At 39.0% G+C, this 26,879-nt stretch overlaps 1 protein-coding gene across 7 annotated transcripts in view; it reads right to left on the reverse strand.

Moving 5' to 3' along the window:
• Dnajc6 (DnaJ heat shock protein family (Hsp40) member C6) overlaps positions 1-26,879 on the reverse strand; it is a 160,555-nt gene that overhangs the window by 103,952 nt on the left and 29,724 nt on the right. For 3 of the 7 annotated variants that reach the window (XM_048815222.1, XM_048815230.1, XM_048815229.1), the window contains exon 2: positions 13,511-13,575. The exons of 2 other annotated variants lie outside the window; for them this stretch is intronic. Coding sequence is in view for 2 of the 5 variants with exons in the window: in XM_048815225.1 (XP_048671182.1) it covers positions 10,480-10,507 (28 nt within the window). In the remaining 3 variants the exon portion in view is untranslated. Of the gene's footprint in view, positions 1-10,479; positions 10,698-13,146; positions 13,576-26,879 lie in introns of those variants that run through there. 2 more of the 7 variants (XM_048815228.1, XM_048815225.1) reach the window with 2 other exon arrangements.

A 26,879-nucleotide genomic window follows, 5' to 3' on the forward strand; every position in this document is an offset into this window, starting at 1 on the left:
CAAAAAAAAAAAAAAAGAGAGAGAGAGAGAGAGAGAAACTTAGTCTCATTAAATAATAAGTAAATATATACTGATTTAATAAGTTAATGAATAAACAAAAATGTCATACTGTCACCTAGTCCAGTGATTTCCTTAAAAGACAAAATAAATAACCCCACCTGCTGTAGTCAACTAATAAACAGTAAAATAAACTTAACAGTCATGTTCATATACACAAAAATTAAATCATTTAGAAAACAGAGTTTTTGGAACATGGTAAGATATCATTTCCTTAAACATTGTTTGGGGTTTATGGGGTGTGTGTGTGTTTCTGTTCCATATTTCTCACTGGGGATTCTGATTATAAATGTATGAATGTCTTCATTAAGACAAAACCTCTGCTACTAAGGGGGGTCCTAGATTTCCCATATGTACATGACCTATATGCTGTGATATTTGAATTCAATTGCACAACTAGACAACAAACAGCTTTAACTAATCAGATAGTAACTGAGGGCAGAGCTTCCACTGTGTTCTCTCCGTTGCAAAATTTATTGTGATTAGGTTTTAAAAACACATTCCTCTAATTTTCTGCTTTAACTAATATAAATCAATTAGTAGCATACTTTGGTAACATGCCTTACAGTCATAATTCAGGTTATCTATTATATAAGGCCTGTGAATACAGATAGTACAAGGCACTAAAACTGGAGAACAGTAGGCCACATCTGCCTCTCAAAATGTTTTTTTGTCCTATACCTAAAAAGAAAACCAAACTTTTTAGCTTAGATGCATTTTTCAGAAAGTAATAGGCTCCAATCTGAGTGCCATAATTCACCTCCACTTCCCAACCTTTGAGCCCAGACTATCTATCCCACTCACTCCCACTGTCAGTCATTCTTTGTAGTTGAGACCTATAGAGTTGTGATCTCACCTGAAATTGAAGCTATAAAAGCTGAAGGAACAACATCTATCTCCAAGACAGATGCCAAAAGCCACAACTTCAGGCTATAGTCCAGAAAAAAGAGGAAGAAACTTGAAATCTCCCCCTGACTCTGCTCATAATCAGCAGGATGACCTCAATTAATTTTCATCCTCTTGGCAGTAAAATTGAAAGTACTAAATCACATGATTCTCTCTAGCTCTCAAATTTCCTATCTTTCTTACAACTATAGTTGTCATTTCCCCCTCTCTCCTCCAAATGATGTCCAGAGGGAAAAACCACAATCATTCAAGTGTTCCGGTTTGCTATGTCCCAGTTAGTCAAGGTTTTACTGTAGAAACGCATGCATAAGTAGTAGCAGCTGTCAAGAGTTACACATACAGCAACACACAAGAAAGAAGAGGAGGTGCACTGGGAAAAAAAGTTGAGTGAGCTGACAATATTTAACAGGAAAATATCTGAACTATTCCTATAATGTTACTTAAGAGTGGGATTGTCTTAGGAATAGTGCCTGATGGAGTGCTAGATCTCCTAGAAGACAGGACAAATTTTCTAGGTAGGTCATATGTTTAAAGATAATTCAGTATCCTGAAACCTGTGTTTCCTTGAAGCTCCTATAGTAATAAAAATAACTGTCACTGATGGAATACTTACCATTTATAGGTACCTTACATACCTTAATTCTCACTTTTCCCAACAACCCTACAGAATTGTTCTTATTTTTAGACTTGGAGAAGGTTACCTAGCTATCAGCTAGGATTTTAACTCCTGTCTTTCTGATCAGGCTTTGGCCACTTCACAAGGTTAAAGAGGCAATTCCACTGATCAAAGTGAAAGCTAGAAAACATTTGAATCATTCCTTCGATCTGACCTGCCTTACTAATAAGTGTGGTCAGTGAAAAATGTTCTGTGAACCTTATGGGAATTGCCCTCGCTCTTCTACTCACATGGCAAGTTCTATTCAGTGAAGCCTGAAAGCTGTCAATCAACATAGCTGCCCAATAGGCAGTCTTGTTTTGTAAACAACAGGCTCAAAGAACTTTTTATGTTGTACTCCTAAATACTAGTAATTGGCTACCTTTGGACTAATTTGAAGTTACTAGGAAGAATAAGAAATCTTTATCTTCATTAAAAACAAGCTCCCAGCCAGGCAGGGTGGAACAAGCCTATAATCCCAGTGACTTGGGAGGCTGAGGCAAGAGAATTACAAGTTCAAGACCAGCCACAGCAACTCAGCAAGACCCTCAGCAACTTAGCAAGACCCTCTCTTCAGAAAAAAAAAAAAAAAAAAAGGCGGGGGGACTGGAAATATAGAGCTTTAGCTCAATGGTAGAGCACCCTGGATTTAATCCCCAATACCAAAACAAAATGATCTCCCAACTTTAAAATGAAGTTTGACCTCTATGGTTTTGGCACATGTGAATGTACACAAATTTCAGTGTATTTGGATTAAAGAGAATGATGGAAAAACCACTAGCTTCGAAGAAAAAGATTTCAACTATGTGTGATGCTAGATCTGACTTATGCAAGTTTTCTATAAATCTGATCACCTCTATAACCATATTCCCTTTCAATACAATAGAGGAGAAATTTATGGAATTTTAAAATAACTACGTCTGATGCTAGATCTGACTTACGCAAACTTTCTATAAATCTGGTCACCCCTCATAACTACATTCCCTTTCTGTACAGTAGAGGAGACTACTACGTGTATTTACCCACCCAAAGATGAAAGGTCTTATGCAAGAATTACGATGCCCATTTCATACTCAAAAGAGACCAAAACTCTGAAATGCAGCTGAATTTGGGCTAAGTAGTAGTTGCAGTGATCCACAATGTTCCTCTCCATATTCAACATTATTAGAGCCCCTTTAGCTGGGTACCTGGCCACATAGTATAAAAAAATATATGTTTTTCTTCCTCCCTCCCAGGAAGAATCTATTAAAATAAGATACATGAAAGCACATAATAAACACTAAAGCCTTATTTGAATATTGCATTTTATTAAATCTAAAAAAACTATTCATTTTAAATTGTAACATTAAGAAAACTATGCTGATAAAAGTATGACACACTGTCAAGTTCAATATGTCTCAAGATTTCATAAATGTTACATGTAAAACTACTGTTTCAGGGTTGATATAGCAAATTTTATTATAATTTGACTATATATTACCTTGAGAATATATTTGTCATTGTATCATTCAGGTGTTTGGAGCAACTCTGCTAGGTACCGACAATACTCATCATGTTTTGCCAGGACTAGTACAGTGCCTACTAAGTAACAGGTGCTCAGAAAGTATCTGCTAATTGAATGAAAATGCAATACATTATTTGGGGCTCTCTAGGTTACAGAAAAATTCACCTGGGTTTCTTTAAGCCGTGCCATAGTTCCAATTGCCAGTATTTGACTTACCCTTGACTTTTCTCATGGTGTAACAATGTCACACCTATATTACCATTTCAAGAGTAACTCATGGGAGCACTTGTCCTTTTCATGTCATCTTACAAGCAAGGAAACCTCACTTCTCCAGTGGACAGACACTGATAGACTATCATACACTGGCTCTTTGCCCAATTGCTCTCAGTCTTGGAGAAAATAGACTAAAATTGTTTTGTAATAAAGAGTTTTCCTAAGTCAAGTGCAAACCAACACTGAAGTGAAAGTTGCCCCTAAATCCTGGATGTTTCCATTTGACCCTGAACTTGTGATTTTATGTTCAAGATCCTTAAAAATCTGAATGCTTACTCTCCATAACCTGATTGTACCTAATAAGGTATTCTGCCTTCTAAAGTATGTGGAACGTGTGGCAGATCCTCTCTGTTGGTGACACAGAAGGCAGTGACCACCCCAAGCACAGAAAGAACCAATTTTGGGGGTAACTGAGTCTCCATGCAGAGTCTCCAGAGCACCAAGCCACTAACTGGAAGGAAGGAACCAGCACTCCCTAATAGCTAAACTAAATTCCTGGACTCTTCATGTATTTACCCACCCAAAGGTGAAAGGTCTTATGACAAGAATTCCCATGCCCATTTCATATTCAAAAGAGACCAAAACTCTGGAATGCAGCTGAATTTGGGCTAAGCAGTGGTTGGCAGTGATCCACAATGTTCCTCTCCATATTCAATATTATTAGAGCCCCTTTAGCTAGGCACCTGGTCATACAGTATAAAAAATATGCTTTTCATTCTCATTTCATGTCTTAGATCTGCTACACACACATGTTTTCTACAATCTGCTAGATATATACATGGGACTAAACAGTGACCATACAATATAAGCAGAAATTCTATGAGCAATTTCTGGTGTGTATCCTTGTAAAGAAGAGTGGGTGGTATGCACTTCTTCCAATCCTTTTCTCTTTCTTCTGGTTGGAATATGGAGCTCCATCAGGCACCTCAGACCATGAGGTGGCCCTGAGGATTGGACTTCTTTCACAATGAAGCAAAAAAATAGAAGAACAATAAACTAGAGAGAGCCATGGCAACCCTGGACTGATTATCTCCACATTAGTTAAAAGGGAAGAGAGGAAACAAACTACTTTGTTATAAAACACTGTTATTTGGCTTCTTTCTGTTATGTGCAGCCAAACTAATCCTTAGATATCCTGTGTAATCTAACCACTGGATTTTAATCATTTACTTACTACAATGTGGGAATTACGTGTCCATGTTGCCATGGGAAAGTTATGTAACTTCTCTAAGCCTGTTACCTCATACATAAAATAGTTACATCCAATAGGGCAGCTATTAAAATTGCATAGTATAAAGAATGTAAAGGCTTAGCATGCTGCCTGACATGTAGTGAGGGTTCAGTGAATGTTATGTAGTTTGTTTTTTCTTGTCATTGCCCTTCAACTAATACTATAGCTGACTACAAAGCTGGTGATCTCCCCAGTTCACCCCATTGTCCACTCAGGACAGACCCAGCCCAGAGCTATGGAGCTGTGCTATGTCATCAGTGAGCTCTTTAGTAGAGATGCCCCTTCTTTGGGATGTACTTCTCTTTCTTTGACCTGCCTACATAATTTCAATGCAGTCTAGAACAATTTAAGCCATCAAAGTTGATACACAACTTAAAGCCAACGGTCAGGGTTTCTGACACAGTGGTTCTGAGACTCTTTGCTTCAATGTGGTCAGGTGAGAGAATCTGACTTATTCTCCATTTGGGCTAAAAGTAAATAAGGAATTTAGGTAATGAGTAGAGGCATTTTGCTTCTATTATTTTATCTTTTACTTTCTATTATGGAAAATTTCAAACATATACAAAAGTAGAGGAAAATATTTAATGGACCCCTTGATACCTGCAGCTCAGCATCAATGATTACCAAATTGTGGCCAATCTGGTTTTATATGTATAAACCCCTGTTTCCCCGCCCCACCCAATGGGGCTAGGATCAAAGCCAGGGCCTTTTACATGCTAGCCAAACACTCTACCACTGAGATGCACCCTCAGCCCTCCCTAATTACTTTTAAACAAATTGCAGACTTCATATCATTTCATCATTAAACATCTCAATTTGGGGGAAATAACTATCAGATTAAATCGATACTAGAAGCAGAAGAAGATACATTTCAGCTGCTTGCTGGGAAACTCCAGCTAGCCCCAGTTCCTTTTCATCAGCCCATCAGAGGAACCGCATACCTTTTCATTTACCCATTCCCAAAGGAAAAGATGCCTCATCCATTCAGCTTCCTAGTCTCCACAAAACTCTCCTTTTCAAGCATTAATTGTAATCTTAGGCCTTCCTGCCTAAGAAGTCTGGAAATCAGCATGGGATTAAGGTTTGCCAGAATAGGAGAAATTTATGGAATTTTAAAATAAGAAGATGCTGTAAAGGATAAAGTATCCCTTTCAATATGCAGATAAGAAAATTGAGACATAAAAGTGGAAAAAAATTGAAATTGTGAAAGCATTTGAGCTTTCTAAAATGCAAATCCAATTATGGGACGAAGCTGCTTAAAACCATTTAAGGACTCCTATTGCCCTCAGTCTAAGGTACTTAACATAACCCTTTAGGACCAAACCAAATCCTTTAGGACCAGCAACTTCCCCCTGGAGACTCAGCCCTCACCACTTCTTGGCCTAACCTCAGTCTCTAAGTCCAGACACAGGACTTCTCTAACCCCCTTGCTGGGTTGAGCCCAGCCTGCCCTCCAGATCTCTGCATCAACAGCACTTCCCCCCAGGAACCACCAAAGTTCTCAACTGGGTTGGATATATTTCCATGAGGTCCCATAGAACACTGTCCATCTTTTAAAGTAGAACTTATAACACTCTGCCCCCAAATACCTGTTCTCTTGTACAACTTGCCACACCACATGGCAAGCTCCATGATGGCAGGACCATGTTTGGTCCCCCATGCCTGACATGGTGCACACGACACCTGAGGAAGACTGAGTGAATATATAAACAACACTGCCACTGGGTAGAATCAGGGAAGGACCTTTGGGAAAGGGCCCTGTGTAGTGCTTAGCCCCCAGTGAAGGTCAGCCATTGCATTTATTGCTGATCAAGACAACAGAAATATGTACAGGGAACTGTTTTTCCTGACAAGTTCAGGTCAAATGTCTCAGCATTCCATCACAATGCATAATCTGAATTCTCCAGATTCAGCTGTCATGGACTGCTATTTCCTATTCTACTAGATTGCAGAAGACAGATTTGTAGCCTTTTGAAATCATTTTAGTTTGAAAATTTTTTTACCTAAGAAGGAGATTTACACCCTCCAGACCATTTTTTCTGAACGACATATGGATCCTTACTTTATTTTTTTATTATTATTTTTTTTAATATTTATTTTTTTAATTTTCGGCAGACACAACATCTTTATTTGTATGTGGTGCTGAGGATCGAACCCAGGCCGCACGCATGGCAGGCAAGCGCGCTACCGCTTGAGCCACATCCCCAGCCCCTGGATCCTTACTTTAAAAGAATATTTTCTTTAGGCTGAATATTGTTTATGAATGACAGGAGAGGGCTTTCATCTTTGCCTCTAAAATCGCTATGCCCGTGTGGCACAGACTTGGGGAAACCTAAGTTGGTGGAAAATAAGAAATTTCCAAAAGGAGGTAGAAGCTTGAAAAATTATAGAAAATGAAACATCCAAGTCATAGTAAATATGTTTTAAAGTAATTAGAGCAGAGATGATGATGGCATTGCTTTCCTATCACTTTTAAAGCTTTGGTTGAAGACTGAACAGCATGGTGGGTTCAGTACCCAATTCCAGAAGGATTTACTGTTATCAAAGGGACAGTTCCCTTACCCTTATTCCCAATGCAAGTTTCAATGGGAAGCAATCTGGTAAGAGGAGAAAAATAGCAAACAACTAATTCAGTAAAATTTAAGTAAACACAACCAAATCTACTAGATCTTTCTCACTGTAGTGTTTAAAAACATGGTTTTACCAGGAATAGTGGTGCATGCCTGTAATCCCAGTGGCTCAGGAAGCTGAGGCAGGAGGATCACAAGTTCAAAACCAGCTTCAGCAAAAAGTGAGGCACTAAGCAACTCAGTGAGACCCTGTCTCTAAATAAAATACAAAATAGGGCTGGGGAATGTGGCTCAGTGGTCAGTGCCCCTGAGTTCAATCTCTGATACCAAAAATGGAGACAGATTTGAGTTTCTAGTCTGAATGTCTAAACTTGGGCAAAATATATATAAATATATAATCAAGCCTTTATTCCTTTATTTTCTCCTTGAATTGCTTTTACTCCACCCATCAGCAGTACATATTAAAGTAGCTAGGGCCACGTGCAGTTTCACATGCATGTAATCCCTGTGGCTTGGGAGGCTGAGGCAGAAGGATCAAGAGTTCCAAGCCAGCCTCAACAACTTAGCAAGGGGCTAAGCAACTCAGTGAGACCCTGTATCTAAATAAAATACATAAAAGGGCTGAGGATGTGGCTCAGTGGTTGAGTACCCTGGGTTCAATCCCCAATATCAAAAAAAAAAAAAGTAGCTAGGGCTGGTGTCTAGTCTGTTTTGTGTTTCTATAACAAAATAACTGCAGCTAGATACTTTACAAAGTAAAGGAGTTAATTTGGCTCATGATTCTGGTGGATGGAAGGACCCAACAGCATGGCCCGCTAGCTGCAACCCAACATAGCAGAAAAGTAGAAAGGGATCCAGACATGCATAGAAAGGGCATGAATGTGAACAAAGAAACAAGTCCCAAGAAGGGGTCATACTTCCTCTTTTTAATGACTCACTCTCTCAGGTATTAATCCACACTTATGACCCCCCTCCTACAAAACGGCATTAATTCATGCATGAGCTTCAAGACACTGCAACCTAATTCCTCCCACTAGGCTTCACATCTTAAAAGTTCTACAACCTGAACACTGTCATACCAGGGACCAAGTTTCTAGCCCATGAACTTTTGAGGGACAAACCATGTCCAAACATAGCAGTAGGTGTAGTGTACACTTATTCTTCTGTCAACCAAGAGCAGCACTTCCTGTTTCTGGGAAAGTCTCCTCCTCTGTGGCTGCAGTGGGTGCTGTCATGGCCCAGGGGTGGCACCTGAGACCAAGCTAAATCAACCGTGGCATTTTCATGGAATTTTTCCTTGTAAATCAGAGACAGTAAGTCTGAGTATTTCCCTAGTGCAAGTGGGAGTCACTCTCCCTGACATTCGGAGATGATCTGAGAGAATGGTATTGCCTACTAGAAAGATGTAAGGAGAGGAAGAAAGGGAGGTGGAGAGCACGTTTACAGTCTAGGAACATAGGAAGCCCACTGCCCCCGACCTTTTTCACAGTTATAAGATCTCCTTCTATGATGCAGTTAATTTACACTGCTTCTCATCAGGGGAGCCAAAGGAAGCCACCTAACACAGCACAAGGCCTGCATCCTCCCTCCATGCCCTGAAGTTATTATTTGTTCACATAATTAAATTGTCACTCCCACCCCTACTTCCCAATTACACATTAGGATGCCTAAATAAAAGCTTACATTAAAAATTTACTAAAAATAGGGCAGTGGTTGTGGCTCAGTGGTAGAGTACTTGCCTAGCACATGTGAGGTACTGGGTTCGATCCTCAGCACCACATAAAATAAATAAAATAAAGGTCCATCGACAACTAAAAAAAAGTTTTAGAAAATTTTAATAAAAATAGTAAGCTTTTTGCCATCACTTAGAATCCTTATCCATTGAACTAAACTTGTTTTATGTTTTAGGCTATCATTGACATCATACTCTATGGCCCACAAAGAATTTTCACATAGCATAGCACTGTCCAGTGGAAATATAATGCAAGCTACAAATGTAAGCCATGAATGTCATTTTTAAATTTCTAGTGGCCACATTAAAAAAATATAAATGAAACAAGTGAATAAATTTTTACAATACATTTATTTAACTGAATTAGTATAATACACTGCTATTTCAGTGTATAATCAAGATTTTTTCATATTATGTATTTTAAATTTGTTGTATGTTTTATGTTTACAGTACATCTCAATTCTTTTTTAACTTTTTTGTAGTAGTAGATGAACATGATGTCTTTATTTTATTTGTTTATTTTTATGTGGTGCTGAGGATCGAACCTAATGCCTTACGCATGCTTGGCAAGTGCTCTGCTGCTTCCCAAGGCCAGCCCAGTACATCTCAATTTTGACCAGCCACATTTCAAATGCTCAGTAACCACTTAAAGGTACTATATTACCCAGAACAGCTATCAAACATTTCAATCTTTACAACACCTCTAAGAAAACTAAAGCTTTTGTAATTATATATGAGAAAACTGAAACTCAGAGAAATAAGTAATTTTTTCATACTCAACACCTAATTAGTACAAAGTCCAGGCTTAAATGTCAGCCTTTGACCTCCACATTTTATGTTCTTTACCTCACTGTGCTGTCTGTACAACAGGAATGATATTTAACATGGTCCTGAAATACAACCAGATAAATCAAATAAATAATGACATGGCCTCACCCATAAAATAAGAAGGTTGGACAAGATAGGTGGTCTACAGGTCCAAGGATTTTACCTTATGATTGATCACTCGGGTCATAGAACCTGCTAATGAGACAGAGTTTAACATAAATAATATCTAAACTCACACCTCTCTAGGATTCATGAATGGCATTATGGCACCAGTAATAGACAGATGCATTCCCTCCACCACACATTCTTCTCTAACAAGTTATTGTTTTGTTCACAACGCGCGCACACACACACACACACACACACACACGCCCATGGTTCCTGGCTCTCTTGGCTCTTTTTATTTCATAAATGACTAGAAGAATAGGCATATCTTTTACCAAAGTACTTGGCCTTCTGTCCATGGTTTCTGAAGCAGCTTCAGACCATAAAGGTGAAGGAGTAACTCTGTTATGATGATGGGACACTTTAGGCCTCAAAGCAAACTCACTCTCTTTGACCTCACGCCCTCCTTTCACTGGCTCCTTTTTCTTCCCAAAGCAAGCCATAAAAACCAGAATTCTCTTTCCCAAGGCAGGTCACAGAAAATTAAAAAAAAAAAAATCTCTAATCTTCTCTCACTTTTTGTCTTGGAGCTCGCCATGAAGAAATTCTCTGACCTACCTTCATAGTAGGCTTGATAATAGGTCATAAGATCCTCATTTCAGATAAGGGCCTGCTCCATAACCAGGAATGCTGCACACAGGCCAAGAAGAATCTGCACAGACAGACCTTGCTGGTTTCCCCACTCGGGCTATCAGTGGGTCTATCATATGTCTTATCCAATCACATTTCTACACATTGTTCATGTTTCAATTGTGCTTATACCATGGAGTCTCCATAAAAATCCAAATGTCCAGGGTTTGTAGAATTCTGGATAACTGAACACATGGAAGCTTACAGGTAAATAAGAACACATCTATGTCCCAGGAAGCCAGCACACCCCAAATCCGTGGGAATGGAAGCCTGCACCTAAGACCCTCTCAGAAGACCCCCTGTGTATCTCTTCATCTGGCTTTTTATACATTTCCTTTAAAATATTCTTTATAATAAACCAGTAAGTGAATTTCCCTGAGTTCTGTGAGTTGCTCTAGCAAATTGACCAATCCTAAAGAGGCAGTTATGAGAACCCCAATTTATAGTTAGGTGGTCAGAAGTCCAGAGGCCTGGACTTATGACTGGTACCTGAAGTGAGAGACCATAACCTGATGCTACCTCCAAGTAAATAGTGTCAGAATTAAATTGCCAACTGCTCTCTGCTGCAAAATTAATTGCTTGCTTATTGGTGGGAGAATCCCACACACACACACACACACACACACATTTTGGTATCATGGAGGTAATCTGTGCATAGAATAGAACAGGATATAATAGGGAAAACTTTTCCTCAGTATATTCAGACCTACCAAAATTCCTATTGGAAGACCTAGCCTCCAATGTGATGGTATATGGAGATGGGGCCTTTGAGAGGCAACAGGGTTTAAATGAGCTCATTACGGTAGGGCCCCCATGATAGAATCAGTGTTCTTAGAAGAAGTAGAGAACTGGGCATGGTGGCACATTCCTGTAATCTCAGCAGCTCAGGAGGCTGAGGCAGGAGGATCACAAGTTCAAAGCTAGTCTCAGCAACTTAGTGAGGCTCTAAATAACTTAGCGAGACACTGACTCATAATATAAGTACATGTATAAAAAATAAAATTAAATAAAAAGGGCTGGGGATGTACCTCAATGGTTAAGTGCCCCTAAATTTAATCCCCAGTACAGAGAGAGAGAGAGAGAAGAAAAAGAAGGAGACTGTCTGGGAATATTAGGAAAGAGAAGGCAAGGAGGGGATCTGAGATGTCAGACACTTAATCTGTTAGTATCTCGATCTTCCTATTCTCCAAAATAATGGGAAATCAATGTCCATTGTTTAAGCCCCCCAGTCCTTCATATTCTGTTATAGCAGTTTGAGCTGACTAAGACAGAGAAGAGTTATTGTACCAGTTCCAAACCCAGGCCTAAGAGCCCTGGGGATATCTGTGGCTCTCTTGGCTCTTCTTCCTTCTCCAAAAGAATAAGGCCAAGCTGGCCTGTGCCATGAAAGACCACATGGAGGAGTTGCTCCTAACCTCTCAGCTGATGCCCAGACGTATGAGGGAGCCCACTGGCAACAGTTGAGGTTGGTCCAGGTCAGAACCGCCCAAAAGAGTCCACCTAAATTACTGCCAGCAGAAATGTGAGCTAAATAAATATATGTTGTCTCAAGCCACTAAGTTTTGGGGTGGCTTATTATACAGCAAAACCTAATCAGCAGATATGCATGTTTCAGAGTTTCTACCATGAAAATCAAGACGTTCACTTAAAAAACAAGCAAACTGTGATAGTCAAGCCAAAGTGACTCCATTTTGTAAAACAACCATGCCAAATAGAAAGCTCATGATTGGGGCAAGTTGTTCTTTTCCTTTTGCTACAGAAACCTTTAAGAACACGGAACTACCTAATAGGGCATTGTTTCTGTAACTAGGGTAACAGGGCTCTGTTTCTGTAACTGGGGTGACTGGGCTAACTGTAATTGGCTAAGCATCCCTCCGCCTGACCGCACTCTCCTGCTTCTGTAACCTGGCTTACTTGCATTGGCTAGAACCCCGAACATCCCTTTTGTGGTTTTCAGGCTTATAAGGAGTGCCCTTGCAATTGTTGGGGCTGATCAGGGGAACAGCTTTATGTTCTGGTCAGTCGCCACCAGTGTGCTTCAATAAAGGCTTGATTCGATTATACGTGAGTGGTCTGGAAGTCAGTTCATGAAACCTCGGGATGTTGCTTTAACTATAACAAAACAAAAAACAAGCTTTTTGAAAAGAAGGAAAGAAAAAAAATGAAGAAGGGAGGGGACGGAGAGAAGGAGGGAAGAAAGGGGCAGCAGAGGGAGAAAGGAAGGAAATTAGAAAGAAAAGAAGAGAAAACAGAAATGTAGACTAGAATCAAATCCAGGCTCCACCACCCCGTAGCCGTGTTAGTCAAGTTATGCAAAACTTATCAGAGTTCTCTACCACCTACCTCACCAGCTGTTTTTTGAATTAAAGGTGATTATATCTACACCAGCCGGTTAAGTATCTGACATCTCAGATCCCCTCCTCGCCTTTTCCTTCCTAATATTCCCAGCAGCTCCTACATTTTTATGACTTAGCTTTATCCTCCTCAAGTATACAGTGCTATTGTATACTTCTTATTCTTAATTTACTCTCATTTCCTTTCCCAGGTAGAACAAGCCAAGTGACTCAAAATCCATTTATTTATGCTGTTAAGTACCTTGGGATGGCTGTAGCATGATTCAATCCAAGTACTACAACTTCAGAACCAGGAAGCCAATGGTGTAACTCTCAGTGCAAGACTGAGTGCAGGCCTGAGAACCTGCTGTCGGGAGTGAGCTTCTGGAATGTCCTGGAGCCCAAAGGCTGCAGTGCTGACGTCCAAGGGAAAAGAGGAGTGTGTCCCAGTTCCAAGAGAGAGAGAGACCTGAAATCCTCTATCAATTTTTTTTTCCAAGTTGGGACTTCAGCCGATTGGATGGTGCCTGGCTACATTAAGGCAGCTCTTTCTTACTCAGTCCACTGACTGAAATGACAATCTCCTCTGGAAACACCCTCATAGACACCCAAAAATAATGCTTTACCAGTTCTCCAGGTATTCCTCAATCCAGTCAAGTTGACACCATCACAGAGATGAAAGATCTTTACACTGAAAAGAAATTGAAGAAGATACAAATAAATGGAAATATATCCTGTATTCACGGATTGGAAGAATTAAAATTGTTAAACTATCCACACTAGCCAATGTAATTTACAGACTCAATGCGATCCTATCAAAATACCAATGACATTCTTCATAGAAAAAAACAATCATGAAATTTATATGAAACACAGAAGACACCAAATAACCAAAGCAATCTTGAACAAAAGGAACAAAGCTGGAGGCATCACTCTACTTGACTTCAAAATGTACTCAAGGCTATGGTAACTTAAACAACATGGCACTGGCATAAAAACAGACACAGAAACCAAAAGAACAGACTAGAGAGCCCAGAAATAAATACATTTGGAGCCAACTGATTTTCAACAAAAATGCCAAGAACACTCAATGGAGAAAGGTATCTTCCATATACAAAAGTCAACTTGAAGTGGATTAAAGAGTTAAATTTAAAACCCCAAACTATGAAACTACTAGAAGAAAATATGGGGGAAAGCCCCATGACATTGGTCTGGGCAATGATTTTTTTTTTAATTTAATGTCAAAATGACTGAAAACAAAAACAAAAATAGACAAATCAGACTTCATCAAACTAAACAGCTCCTGCACAGCAAAGGAAACAATTAACAGGGTGAAGAGACAACCTACAGTATAATTAATAGAAAATATCTGTAAACTAACACATCTGACAAAGGGTTAATGTACAAAATATATAAGGAATGCAAAAAACTCTATAGTAAAACAAGTAGCCCCGTTTAAAAATGGGCCAAAGACTAGGAGAGGTATTATGCAAAAGAATACATACAAATGACCAACAGGTAGATAAAAAGGAAATAATCATCAGGGAAATGTAAATTGAAATCACAATGAGATATCATCTCACCCCAGTTAGAATGGCTATTATCAAAAAGACAGGCTGTTTTTGTGGAGGGTGTAGAGGAAAGGGAACCCTTACATACTGTTGATGGGAGATGGTAAGTTAATATAACTACTATGGAAAGTCGTATGGAGGTTGCTCAAAAAATTTAAAATGTAGCTACCATATCATTCAGCAATCTCACTACCAAGCATATATCTGCACTCCCATGTTTTTTGAAGCATTATTCACAATAGTAATGATACAGAATCAACCTATGTGTCCATTACAAGATAAATGAATAAAGAGAATGTGATACATATACACCATGGAATATGATTTAGCTATTTAAAAAAAAAAAAGACAGAAATCTTGTCATTGAGGACAACATGGATGAAGCTGGAGGACTTTTGTTTAAGTGAAATGAGCTAGGCACAGAAAAACAAATACCACAGTTGAGCCCATAGAAGTAGAGACTAGCATGGTAGTTAGCAAGGCTGGGATGGGGCCATTAGGAAACACTAGTCATAGAATACATAATCACAGATAGGAAGAATAAGTTCCATTGGACAGCGTGGCAACTATAGTTCATGAGGATATATTGTATTCTTGAAAAACTGCAGAGAGTGGATGTCAAGTGTTCTCACCACAAAACAGTAATTATGTGGTAATAATTACACACTTGTTAATTAGCTAGATTTAACTATTCCACAATATCTATGTACTTCACAACATCACATTAAACACAATAAATGCGTACAATTTTGTCTGTCAATTTTTCAAAACAATCTAAAGGGACTGGGCATGTAATTCAGTGGTAGACCACTTGCTTAGCATGCACAAGGCCCAGGCTCCTCCCCAGCTCCCGCAAAAAAACATTTAAATGCATTTGTAGCAAAGTCATTATTTAAGTTTATTTAAATGTTTAACTATGTTTAATCGATCAGGCTGAAAAGTGAACAAACACATTTAAAATTTTTGAATCAATACTCTGAAACAATATAGCTTTTAGAAGTATAAAATAATATCTTCATGACATTGAGGCAAATAAAAATTGTTAAACTGAACCCAAAAATCAATTATCAAGATGCAAAAATTAATAAGATATACTATATTGTAAAATTTTGTGGGCTAGGGGTGTAGCTCAGTGGTAAAGCACATATGTAGCATGCACAAGGCCCTGGATTCAATCCTCATTTTCCCAGCCCCCAATTTTTTTTTCAACAAAAGATATAAATAAGAAAATAAAAATACAAGGCACCCTGTGAAGAGATTTTTTTCAATACATATATTCAAAGGATTCATATCCAAAAAATATAAATCACTTTTAAAAACCTACAAATAAGTAAGAAAATGTAAACAATTTAATAGAAAAATTGGCAAAAATCATAATCAGGTCTTTCACAAAAGACTATACACAAATGGCAAATAAGCTTATATTATGACAAAGAGCTTCTTCATCATCATGGAAATTCACATTAAAACCACAGTGATATACTGCTCCATAACAACAAAAATACCTATAATTTAAAAGATTAACAGCATCAAATGTTGATTAAAATGTGAGACAACTAGACATCTCATATATTGCTGACAGGAATAAAACTTGGTACAACCACTTTGTAAAACTGTTTGTTAGTATCCACTAAAGCTTAATATGCATAAACCCTGTGACCTAATAATTTCACCCTTTGGTATATAACCAACAGAAATACATGTGTGCACCAAAAGACTCTGGAGGAATGGGAATAATGGACTACAACTACTACACATCATTGTGGAAGCTCACAAAAAAGTTGAGCAAAAGAAACTAGAGCAAAAGATCAGATGCTGAAGGATTTCATTCACATAAAATTAAAAACAGAAGCTGGGGTTGTGGTTCAGTGGTAGAACACACACACACACACACACACACACACATAATTTAAAAACAGCAAAACTAGTCTTCAGTATAAGACCTCAGATTAGTAGTTAGTACAGGTGAGAGGGGGAGGGGCAGCAAAAACAGCTTCTGGGTTGCTTCATGTCCTGACACTTGATCTGAATGTCAAGTACACAAGTGGATTCACTTTATAAAAATTCATCAACTGTACACTTAGAACTTGTGTGTACTTTTCTATATATTTAATTTTAAAGTTTGCTACAAAATTCAGTATTCTTTAGGCCTAAACATATCACAAATCACTATGAAAAATTCTGAAGCCAAAGCAGTTCATCTTCCAAGAAGATACTCTAAATGTGCTCGTTTCTTTTATATGCTATCAATTTTGCTTTTTCCTAATGTTGCCATTAGTTAGAGATTTCTCACATCAGAATTAAGTTTCTTGATTTTGCTTTTCCTTCAAACTTTTTAACCCTTTCTTATGAGTTCAGAGTAAGCCAACAACAAATTTTGGAAGATAGTAACAGAATTGAGGCCCTAACCTGGAAGCTGAGCTAAGGTACAAGATCCCCTAAGGATCCCATAAGGGGTGGTGATTTGACGTCACACCTACTTCTGAGCAATGTAGTGAGTGATGGAAGCAAGACAAGAGTAAGTAGGATCAGCTGAAAGTGTGTTTAAGAAATATTAGATCCCAATCCCCTCCCTCAGCCCCCTCAGCTGGGCAGCTGCCCCAACCTTGCTAAGAGCCAAGTATATGATGCACGGCATTTTTGGTCGAAAGGTGACGCCAGCTAGCCATTGAGATGATATGATTATGTTAAGATTTGCATTCATATGGATATTGGACTCCTGCTGTTCACCTAGGCCGGCTACGAGACTCCTGGAGAGTTCCCATTGGTTGGGGAAGTACAGTAGGAGGGAGTTCCGGGGGAGGAGCTCTCTCTGCAGTCTGGGAGGAGGCCGCGTGGGTGGAAAAAATTTTCCCGGGCGGTACCGGACATTGGCGGCAGTTTCAAAAAATAAACTTTGTTCCTGCTTGAGTGGCTCGTGATTTTGTGCCCAGCCAGACTGCGGCAAACCTACTCCAGGAGAAAGCTACAGGTTTATTCTCAGAAGAGAGCCTCAAGAAGATCACTGGACAGAGAGAACCAGGCAGCGTTTAAGGCAGAAGTATTGCACTGACAACAGAGAATTAAAATCAACGTTTACATCCTGAATGCTGAGATCCCCAGTGTTCTTCCCAGCACTTCATGGAATGCACTGGCATCCTCTTAAAAGAAATTAAATGGAACAGCAAATGGAGGCAGGCACATAGGGGTGTGATGATTCTTCAATCACTCTCTTGGAGCTTAATAAAATGGGCCTATTCCCCAAAGACTAAAAGAAATAAAGGAAACACATTGTAATTGGGCATAAATAACCATATTGAAAAGCCAACAAGGAAGGACTTTTAAAGGAAGTTGGACCAAAATAAGCCACCACAGCATTTCACCACCCCCACTAATTCATGGTCATATAAGTATCAACTTGTAGGTATCATGTCCATGAGCCCCTCTGTGTTTTTACATCTCACTACCTCATTTATTGGCATCTTTTTGAGTGGGATTTTAATTTCTTTTAAGATGAATTTCCAATAAGTCTGCCAACAGAATCATCTGATTTTAAGTGTATTAGTGTATCTGGCAGACTAATACATCCGGTCCCTACAAGCCACTCCACTCACTCATTCACTCTTGCAATAGGCTACTCAAAAGGAGACATACAAGTAGCCAACAGGTATATGAAAAGGTGCTCAGTTTCACTAATCACTGGGAAAGTACAAATCAAAACAACAGTTAGATATCACCTCACTTCTGTTAAAATGGTTATTTTTATCATCAAAAAGACAAAATATGGGCTGGGGTTGTGGCTCAAGTGGTAGAGCGCTTGCCTAGCAAGTGTGAGGCACTGGGTTCGATCCTCAGCACCTCATAAAAATAAAATAAAGATATTGTATCCACCTAAAAAAAAAACTAAAAAATAAATATTTATAAAAAAAAGTCAAAATATGTCAAGCATGGTCACACACACCTGTAATTCCAGCAGCTTGGGAGGCTAAGGAACTTGGGATTGCAAGTTCAAAGCCAGCCTCAGCAACTCAGTGAGACCTAAGCAATTCAGCAAGACCCTATCTCTAAATAAAATACACACACACACACACACACACACACATACGACTGGGGATGTGGCTCGGCGGTAATGCCCCTGGGTTTAATCCCCAGTACCAAAAAAAGACATATGTTAGGGGGAGAATATACAGAAATGTAACGGATGTATGACCTGTTTCACTCTAATTCATTCAATCATTCACTCACTGATTTAGGCATTTTCACATAGGCTAGGATTAACTTAAAGATAACAACTTTCAAAATGTAATTGTCATGTGGGCATTAATCCTTACAATGTTACAGTTTTCCACTTTTATCTAAAGAGGCAAAGTAACATAAAGAACACAGGTTGTAGGATCAAAGAAATCTATGTTGGAATCTTGGATCCACCATGTGTTAGAGTTCTACTGCTACAACAAAATACCTGAGATAATCAACTTTAAAGGAAGAAAGGTTTGGTTTAGCTATGGTTTCAGAGGTTTCAGTCCATAGTTAGCTTGCTCCACTGCTTTGGGGCCTGTAGCAAGGCAGAGCACCATGGCAGGGAATATTGGTGAAGTATAGCTGTTCACCTCATGTTGGCCAAAAAAGCAGAGAGAGAGGAAGGAACCAGGGCACCAATATGTCCTACAAGGACACATCCCCAGAGACTTAACCTCCTTCTACTAGGCCTCAGCTCCTGAAGTTTCCACCACCTCCAATAGCCTCATCAGTGGGGGACCAAGTCTTCAGCATATGAGTCCTTCTGAGACATTTAAGACACAAACCATTAAAACAGCGACTAGGAGGCTGGGGATATAGCTCAGTTGGTAGAGTGCTTGCCTCACATGAATAAGGCCCTGGGTCCAATCCCCACCACCACCACCCCCCAAAAAATAATCTACTAGCTGTCTGAGTTAAGGAGGTTATTTTACAATTCTGTCTTTATGCTTTCATCAATAAAATGGATATATCATAGTGACCTCTCAGGATTAGTGCCAGGTTTAAATGAGAAAGCACACTCAGCACTTGGCAGGATGCAGCAGAGTACATGGTAAAGAAGCAGCAACTTTATTGTTCCCTCAGTGTCTTAAAGTACTTTGTAAGATTTTTAAATCAAATGCATAACCTCTCTAGAGTTATATCAAAACCAGCACATTCTTCAGCACGTTTCTGTTGTGGTTTTCTGCATGTATCAGACGAGATAAAAGAGACAGCCTATGGGCTTCTCAAGCCTAAAAAGTGACGTATAAGCAATTAAAAAATCACAAAAACAAAAAAAGATGACCACTGTTCTACATGAGTCTGAGTCCTATTATTCAAATAGCTAAGACTGAGGACTAACAAACAAAATATTCTATTCTGATTTTGAGAGGAGAATCTGGTTAATTCAGAACATATTCTTGATCTTCCAAGTTTCCGGATAGGGAGGAGGTGATAACATTGAATTATTCCATAAGTGAGCCCTGCACATCAACTTGGTCATAGGCACAGTGCAGTGCTGGACCGTGAGCTCTGTGAATTCTCCCCCTCCCCTGCCACACACAAACTAAAATTCAGAACAAAATGAGGTAAATGCCAAATGTGGGAGGAAGAACTGTGAGGGATAAAGGAAAAATGGTAGGGAACACAGGGTTGGGGGTGGTGGTGATTATTTCCTAGTCACCTCAAGTCACCATGACTCAACAGCACTTAATATCATGTGCAATACCTATTGTTAGGACTGTTTCAGTGATAACTTAGAAAAAGCTGCAGTTAATACACTGTTTGAAAGGTCCTTAAATAACAAGTACATTTGAATTGGTCATAGATTGAATTTGAGGAGAGGTGATTCTAAGGCAAGGACAATAACAAGTTAATAATTAATTTAGGGCTGGGGTTGTGGCTCAGTGGTAGACCACTTGCCTAGCATGTGTGAGGCACTGGGTTTGATTCTCAGCACTGCATATAAATAAATGAATAAAATAAAGATCCATCAACACCTAAAAAAAATTTTAATAATTAATTTAAAAAAAAAACACATAGTAGTCAGGATATTGAACATCAAGAATTTTGATGGCCACATAAATTATGTATAGGAGAGTAATGGGAACCTAGGCTGGGAAAGCAGAAGGTGGCCACACTGGAAATACGCCTACCTCCATGCCAGAAAAGGAGAGCAGCTGATGCAACAGGAATGTGAGAGCATCAGATTTGCAAAGATGAAACTGATGAGACTGAAAAGCAGGAACCAATCAAACCAAGGGATCCTGATAATTACAGTTCTTGGGGCTGGGGTTGTGGCTCAGCGGTACAGCGCTCACCTCGAAGGTGCAAGACCCTGGGATCGATCCTCATCACTACAGAAAAAAAAAAAAGTGAAATAAAGGTGTTGTGTCCAACCACAACTAAAAAATATATTTTAAAAAATTACAATTCTTACTAATTTAAAGGAGCTCAGCAGAAAGGTACGGAAAGCAACAGAATTGAAATCAGTCAGTGACTGCAGAACAAACTTGTTTGTTTCCCAAAGTTAGGGGAAAACACTGTTGAGGGAGAGGAAGAGGATCCCAAACCCTTCCTGAGATTGAGGTCTCTGAATCTGGCTGCCCACTGGAAGCCCTTGAGGAGTTTTCTAAACATGTAGACCCCCGGAAGTTTGCCCTGCAAGTGTTAAGAGACTCTAACTCAACAGGCTCAGAACTAAAGGATAGGTGAGGGCATCCTCTCAGGAGAAGGGGAAAATGAAAAGGAGACTGAAAATATATCCTCTGATAAATCCCTACCCTGGGTGGGGGCGGTGCTCTCTGGGAGGCCACAAGAAACAGAAGAGTAGAAATAGAGATGGGGAGATATGGAGATGCAGAGGAACTCTGATGTTTTTGACTTTGATGTGAAGAGGCTGAGGAACTTCCGACTAGACAATCTCAGTCTTTCTAAGAAGCAGTGAGGTCATCTCTGAGAGAAGAGGCTTCAATGATGGTGGGACAGGTTTGGAGCCATACTTACCAGAAATGGGGGTGAGTCACCAAGATAAAAGAAAGGACTGTACAGAATTTGTGATACTAGAGGCCTCGCAGGAGTGCACACAGTTTTGTGACTATTCCCAGGAATTGGGAAGATGGCAGACTTGAGATGGGCCCTTGAACCCAGGCTGGAGAGGGAGGAAAGAGAGTTAGGTTAAGGACATAGAGTTAGGAAAGAGAAACAGAGGCCATGAAATCACAGAACAGACCCACTGAGAGTCAGGATTGGGAAGCTGAGTGTAGAACTTATATGTTTGTTTGATAGAAGAGGTGAAGTGTCGCAATGTATCGCTACACATCTGTCACAATGGCTAAAATGAAAAACAGTAATACCAGATGCTGTCCAGGATAAGGAGAAACTGGGTCACTCATGCAAGGCTGTTAGGAATGTAAAAATGGCATATCACTCTGAAAAATAGCTTGGTAATTCCTTTTAAGAATAAAAGTGGATTTATATACAATACAGCAATTGAACTCTTGGGCATTTATTCTAGAGAACTAACACTTTCACCCGGGAAGTCATATACAGATGTTCACAATAGCTCTATTCCTTACAGCCAAGGACTGGAAACCACCCAAATGTGGTGAACAATTAAACAAACTATGGTACATTCATACACTAGAATATTACTCAGTAATAAAAAAAGAGAGAGAGAATGAAATAATAAACACAACTTAGATGAACCTCACAGAAATTATGCTGAATGAGAAAGCCAATCCCAAAATGATACATACTTCATGTTTTCATGTATGGAATAATCATGAGATAACAATTATAGAGATGGAAAACAGATTAAATTCCCAGGGGCTATAGACTGGGGGTAAAGGGTAGCTAGCTACACAAAGATAACACAAGGGAGTCTATAATGATGAGTCAATTGAATATCTTAATTATGGTGGTTGTTATTCAAGAGAAAAGTCCACAGAGAGAAAACTGCACAGAGCTATATACATACACAAACAAGTTCATATATAACTGGTGAAACTTGAATAAGCTCTGTGGATTTCCAAATCAATCTCTTGGTCTTGGTATTGTAATACAATGATATAAGACTCAGGGATGCTAAAGGGGGGATGTATAGGACTTTGCTATTCGTTTCTTTGTAATATTCAACAAATCTATAATTATTCAAAATGAAAAGGTTTTTTAAATCAAAAGGGCAACAAACTGAGTAATAGTCATAGAACAAATATTCATTGAGTGGCTTGTTATGCCATGTTCCATACCAAACACTGGATGTAACTTAACAAGATAGTCTCTGACCTCAAGAGGGACATATTGGGGTAAAGAGTCTGACCCTGTGCCTCTCAATCTCTTAGTCACTGGAGAAGACATTCTCCGCATGAGTAAATAGCTCATCCCCTATGAATTGCAGCAGTCTCCCTTATAATGCCTTGGAAATAGTAGGGACACACAGGAAGGGATTTTGCCACCACAGCCTAGGAGATATAGCCCATCCCCGCACCCCACCCCATCCCGTCCCCTCCCTCCTCCATCTCTCCTTGTCTGGTGACCTTTTAACACCTTGGTTTTCTCAAGGGCTTAAACCTAACTCTCCTTCGAGGATAGCCTTCCTCATCCAGGCATCCAAGGGCTGACACAGTCGCCTCTCCAGATCCACGGGAGGAAAATTAGACTGTACAATCTGTGTATGTCTCCTGGCTTCGAGGGAGGAGGAACTTAAAAAGTTTTCACTTGCAGTAAATAGAAGTTTGTTTTTTGTTTTTTTTTTAAAGTGTGAGATACTGAAATTGTTTGGCATCTCAATGAGCACTACAGATAAAGCACTCTGCTGCAATGTGACCTCCGCCAATAGTCTGACCTACTTTTTTTTCCAAACTTGGAAAACAAATATTTCCTAAAATACTTAAATAGGAAGGAATAAAGTATATATACATGCTTCCATATGAGTAAAACTTGAAAACATTAAGCTAAGTGAAAGCAGACAGACATGAAAGACCACATACTGTACGATTCCATTTATATAAAATGTTCAGAATAGGCAAATCCACAGAGATTAATGGATGTCAGGTTGCGGGAGGGGAAAGGGGAGTAACAATTGATAGATATCAGATTTCCTTTTGCATGATGAAAATGTCAGGAACTACATAATGGTAATGATTGCACAACTTTATACTAAAAACCACTGTTTTAGTATAAAGGGCACTGTGTTGTGCCCTTTCAATGGGTGAATTTTATGACACATGAATTATATGTCAAAATTTATTATATGAATTATATGTCAAAAATTATGTCATAAAAAAAGAAGAAATGGGGATTTCATTTTAAAGTTTTCTCTTTTTTTTAGATGGACATAATAACTTTATTTTATTTATTTTTGTATGTGGTGCTGAGGATCGAACCCAGTACCTCACATATGCTAGGCAAGCGCTGTACCACTGAGCCACAACCCCAGCCCTCATTTTAAAGTTTTCAAATTTAACTTCTCTTTTAGTCATGTAACTTTTTTACAAGAGGCAATCTTACCCAATATGAAAAGAAAAAAAAAATCTCCACAGAACTATAACACTCAGAAAAGCCCAATTTGAAAATACCCCTAATAAAACCCTTGCATTTTCACAGATGAGAAAAATTACAGATGGGAAAAATTAGACCAGAATGTGAAAAGACTGACTCAAGCTGAGTCAGTAACTAGAGAGTCAGGAGAAAAAGTTCAGCCTCCTCACTTCCAGGCCAGTGGACTTCTCTTCCACTTGGAAGCCTCATTTCTTTGAAGATCAAAAATAACCATTCCTCTGTATGTATAACTAATTAAAACAAGTTTTTTTAAAAAGTAAATAAATAAATAAATAGCTAGAAGCAACAACAACAAAAATAACCTCTCATACACTGAAACAAAGAAGGTTATCTATCAAGCAAAGAGAAGGAAGGGAAGGCAGGAAGGGAGACAGAGAAGGAAAGAGGGAGGGAAGAAGTGGAAGAGGAGAAGGGTTGGTCCATTTCTATCTTATGCACTGTATCACCTACTTACCCAGTCATTTGAATTATCTTCCTAATTCATGTTGTCCTATTTTTAAAAAGGGTTTGAATGGATAAGGTGTCATTTCTACACTTTGCTTACTAACTGAAGACCTCTTTATTATAGTGAAATGTGAATATAGCACTAAAAGTGTGGAAAGCATTGGAGCAGTCATGTCAAGTGAGAAAAAGAAAATATGATGATAACTCAGTACATATATGAATACATAAAGATGCCCAGAGGGAGATACTCCAATTTCAATGGCAACTATTTCTTTTTTTTTAACTTTTTATTTATTTTTTAGTTTGGGGTGGACACAATATCTTTATTTTTATGTGGTGCTGAGGATTGAACCCAGTGCCTCACGCATGCCAGGCAAGCGCACTACCACTTGAGCCACATCCCGAGCCCCACATGGTAACTATTTCTAAGAGATGGAATCATGGATGGTTTTGAGTTTCCTCCTTGCTTTTCTGAGTTTTCATAATTTTTTGAGGGGAACCTACATGCTTTTTACCTACTCTATGTCAGGCACTGTGCTAGGTGCCTTCTATGTACTACTCCTAATCTTACCACAACTCCAGGAGTGAGGTATTACTATTTGTATTTTGAAAATAAGGACACAGAGGCCTAAAGATGTTAAGGAACTTGTCCACATTGTTAAGCTTAAGAGGAAATTTCCAGATCTGGTTTTGTTTTGTTTTTTTCCTATTCCGGGTTTTCTTCCCTTTTGCTTTTCTTTTTTATTTCTTCCTCCGCTTATGGCGTGTAGGAATGATGTGCCCACATCCCACTCAGTAATTAAAAGCATAGAAGAGACATGAAGGGGAAAACACACGATGCTCATCTGGAGGGTGCATGAGCAGGTCATGGGGAGGGAGGGGTCCTAGTATTCAGAACTTCTTCCAGAGAATACTAGAAACAGGAGAAGGAGCCAAGCAAAAGGGAGAGTAAAGATTCCAGACAGTGAACACGCATGCACTCATGTACATATATGTACATGTGTATATATTTTGATGTATATTTTAATATTTTGATTTAAACATAAAATGTTTTAAAGTTGATAAGATTATCAACATTTTGATGTTTATCAATATTTTTATTAAAATACTATATATATATATATATATATATATATATATTAATATTTAAACTTGGGATTCCCAATTCAGAAAGACTCTCACTGTACCCTCAACAGGCAAGTCCCAGGGGGTGGGAATGGGAAAGACAGATGGCAAGACCCCCCACCACCACTTGCCGTGGTCTCTATTAAGAGTCCCTCTCCTTTTAACACTGGTCCCCAGATTTCCCCACTTGTCTTAGAGCAGCAGGAGTCACAGCTGGGTCCAATTTCTGCAACACTACCACCACCCCCTCAACTTGGAAAAAGTATTCTAAATTTATACCACGCAGCACCAAACTAAAAATGGCTTAGAAAGAGGAACAAACATACCTTGTGCTGGGCTCCTGTTAGATTTCACAAGCACACATTTCACCCTTTTTTTTTTTTAAGCATATGTGATCAAATGATTCTTAAGTAATTAAAAAGAAAAAGAAAAACTCCAAGTTATGAGAAGAAAGTATCTGTTTTAAACAGGCAGGAAAGACGATGGAGAAGGGTAAGGGGTGTGCTGACTCAGCAAAATGCATATGGTTTTGTTTGTTTTGGGGGCATTGAGGACTGACCCCAGGGGTGCTCTACCACTGAGGTAGACCTCCTGGGCTTTTGATTTTTTATTTTAAGACAGGGTTGCATTAAGTTGCCAAGTCTGGCCTCCAGCTTGCAATCCTCCTGCCTCAGTCTCCCTGGGATTACAGGCATGAGCCACCATGCTGGGCTGCATTTGGCATCCTAAGAATGTTGTCTGGCCCTAATATTTGTGTACATTCACCTCCCCCTTTCTCATCAACAATTTTAAAAAATGAGACAGAACCAGGAGTTGGAAGTCCTGCTCACCAGGCCTGGTTATGAGACGGAATCCCCCAACAAAGCCCCAGGTAATGTCCCTTTCACAAGCTTCACTTTCCTCATCTGTAAAATGAAAAGGCTAAACTTGACTAGTGCTTCTCAAGCTTTTTTTGTCCTTGTCATTTTTTTTTAATATATAATATTAAAAACTTGATTTATTTTTATTGAAGTGTAACCACATACTTCACTTAGCAAACTTTCTAATACTAGATTTGGAAGAGGGAAACACATCTTAAAAGACTGAAAAACAAGGGGCTGGGGATGTGGCTCAAGCGGTAGCGCACTCGCCTGGCATGTGTGCGGCCCGGGTTCGATCCTCAGCACCACATACAAACAAAGATGTTGTGTCTGCCGAAAACTGAAAAATAAATATTAAAATTCTTTCTCTCTCTCTCTTTAAAAAAACAAAAAAAAAAAAAAAAAAAAAAAAAAAAAAGTGAGGCATTTAAAAAAAAAAGACTGAAAAATAGGGG

Source organism: Marmota marmota, unplaced genomic scaffold, assembly GCF_001458135.2.
Source record: "Marmota marmota marmota unplaced genomic scaffold, marMar, whole genome shotgun sequence".
Taxonomy (NCBI): Eukaryota; Metazoa; Chordata; class Mammalia; order Rodentia; family Sciuridae; genus Marmota; species Marmota marmota.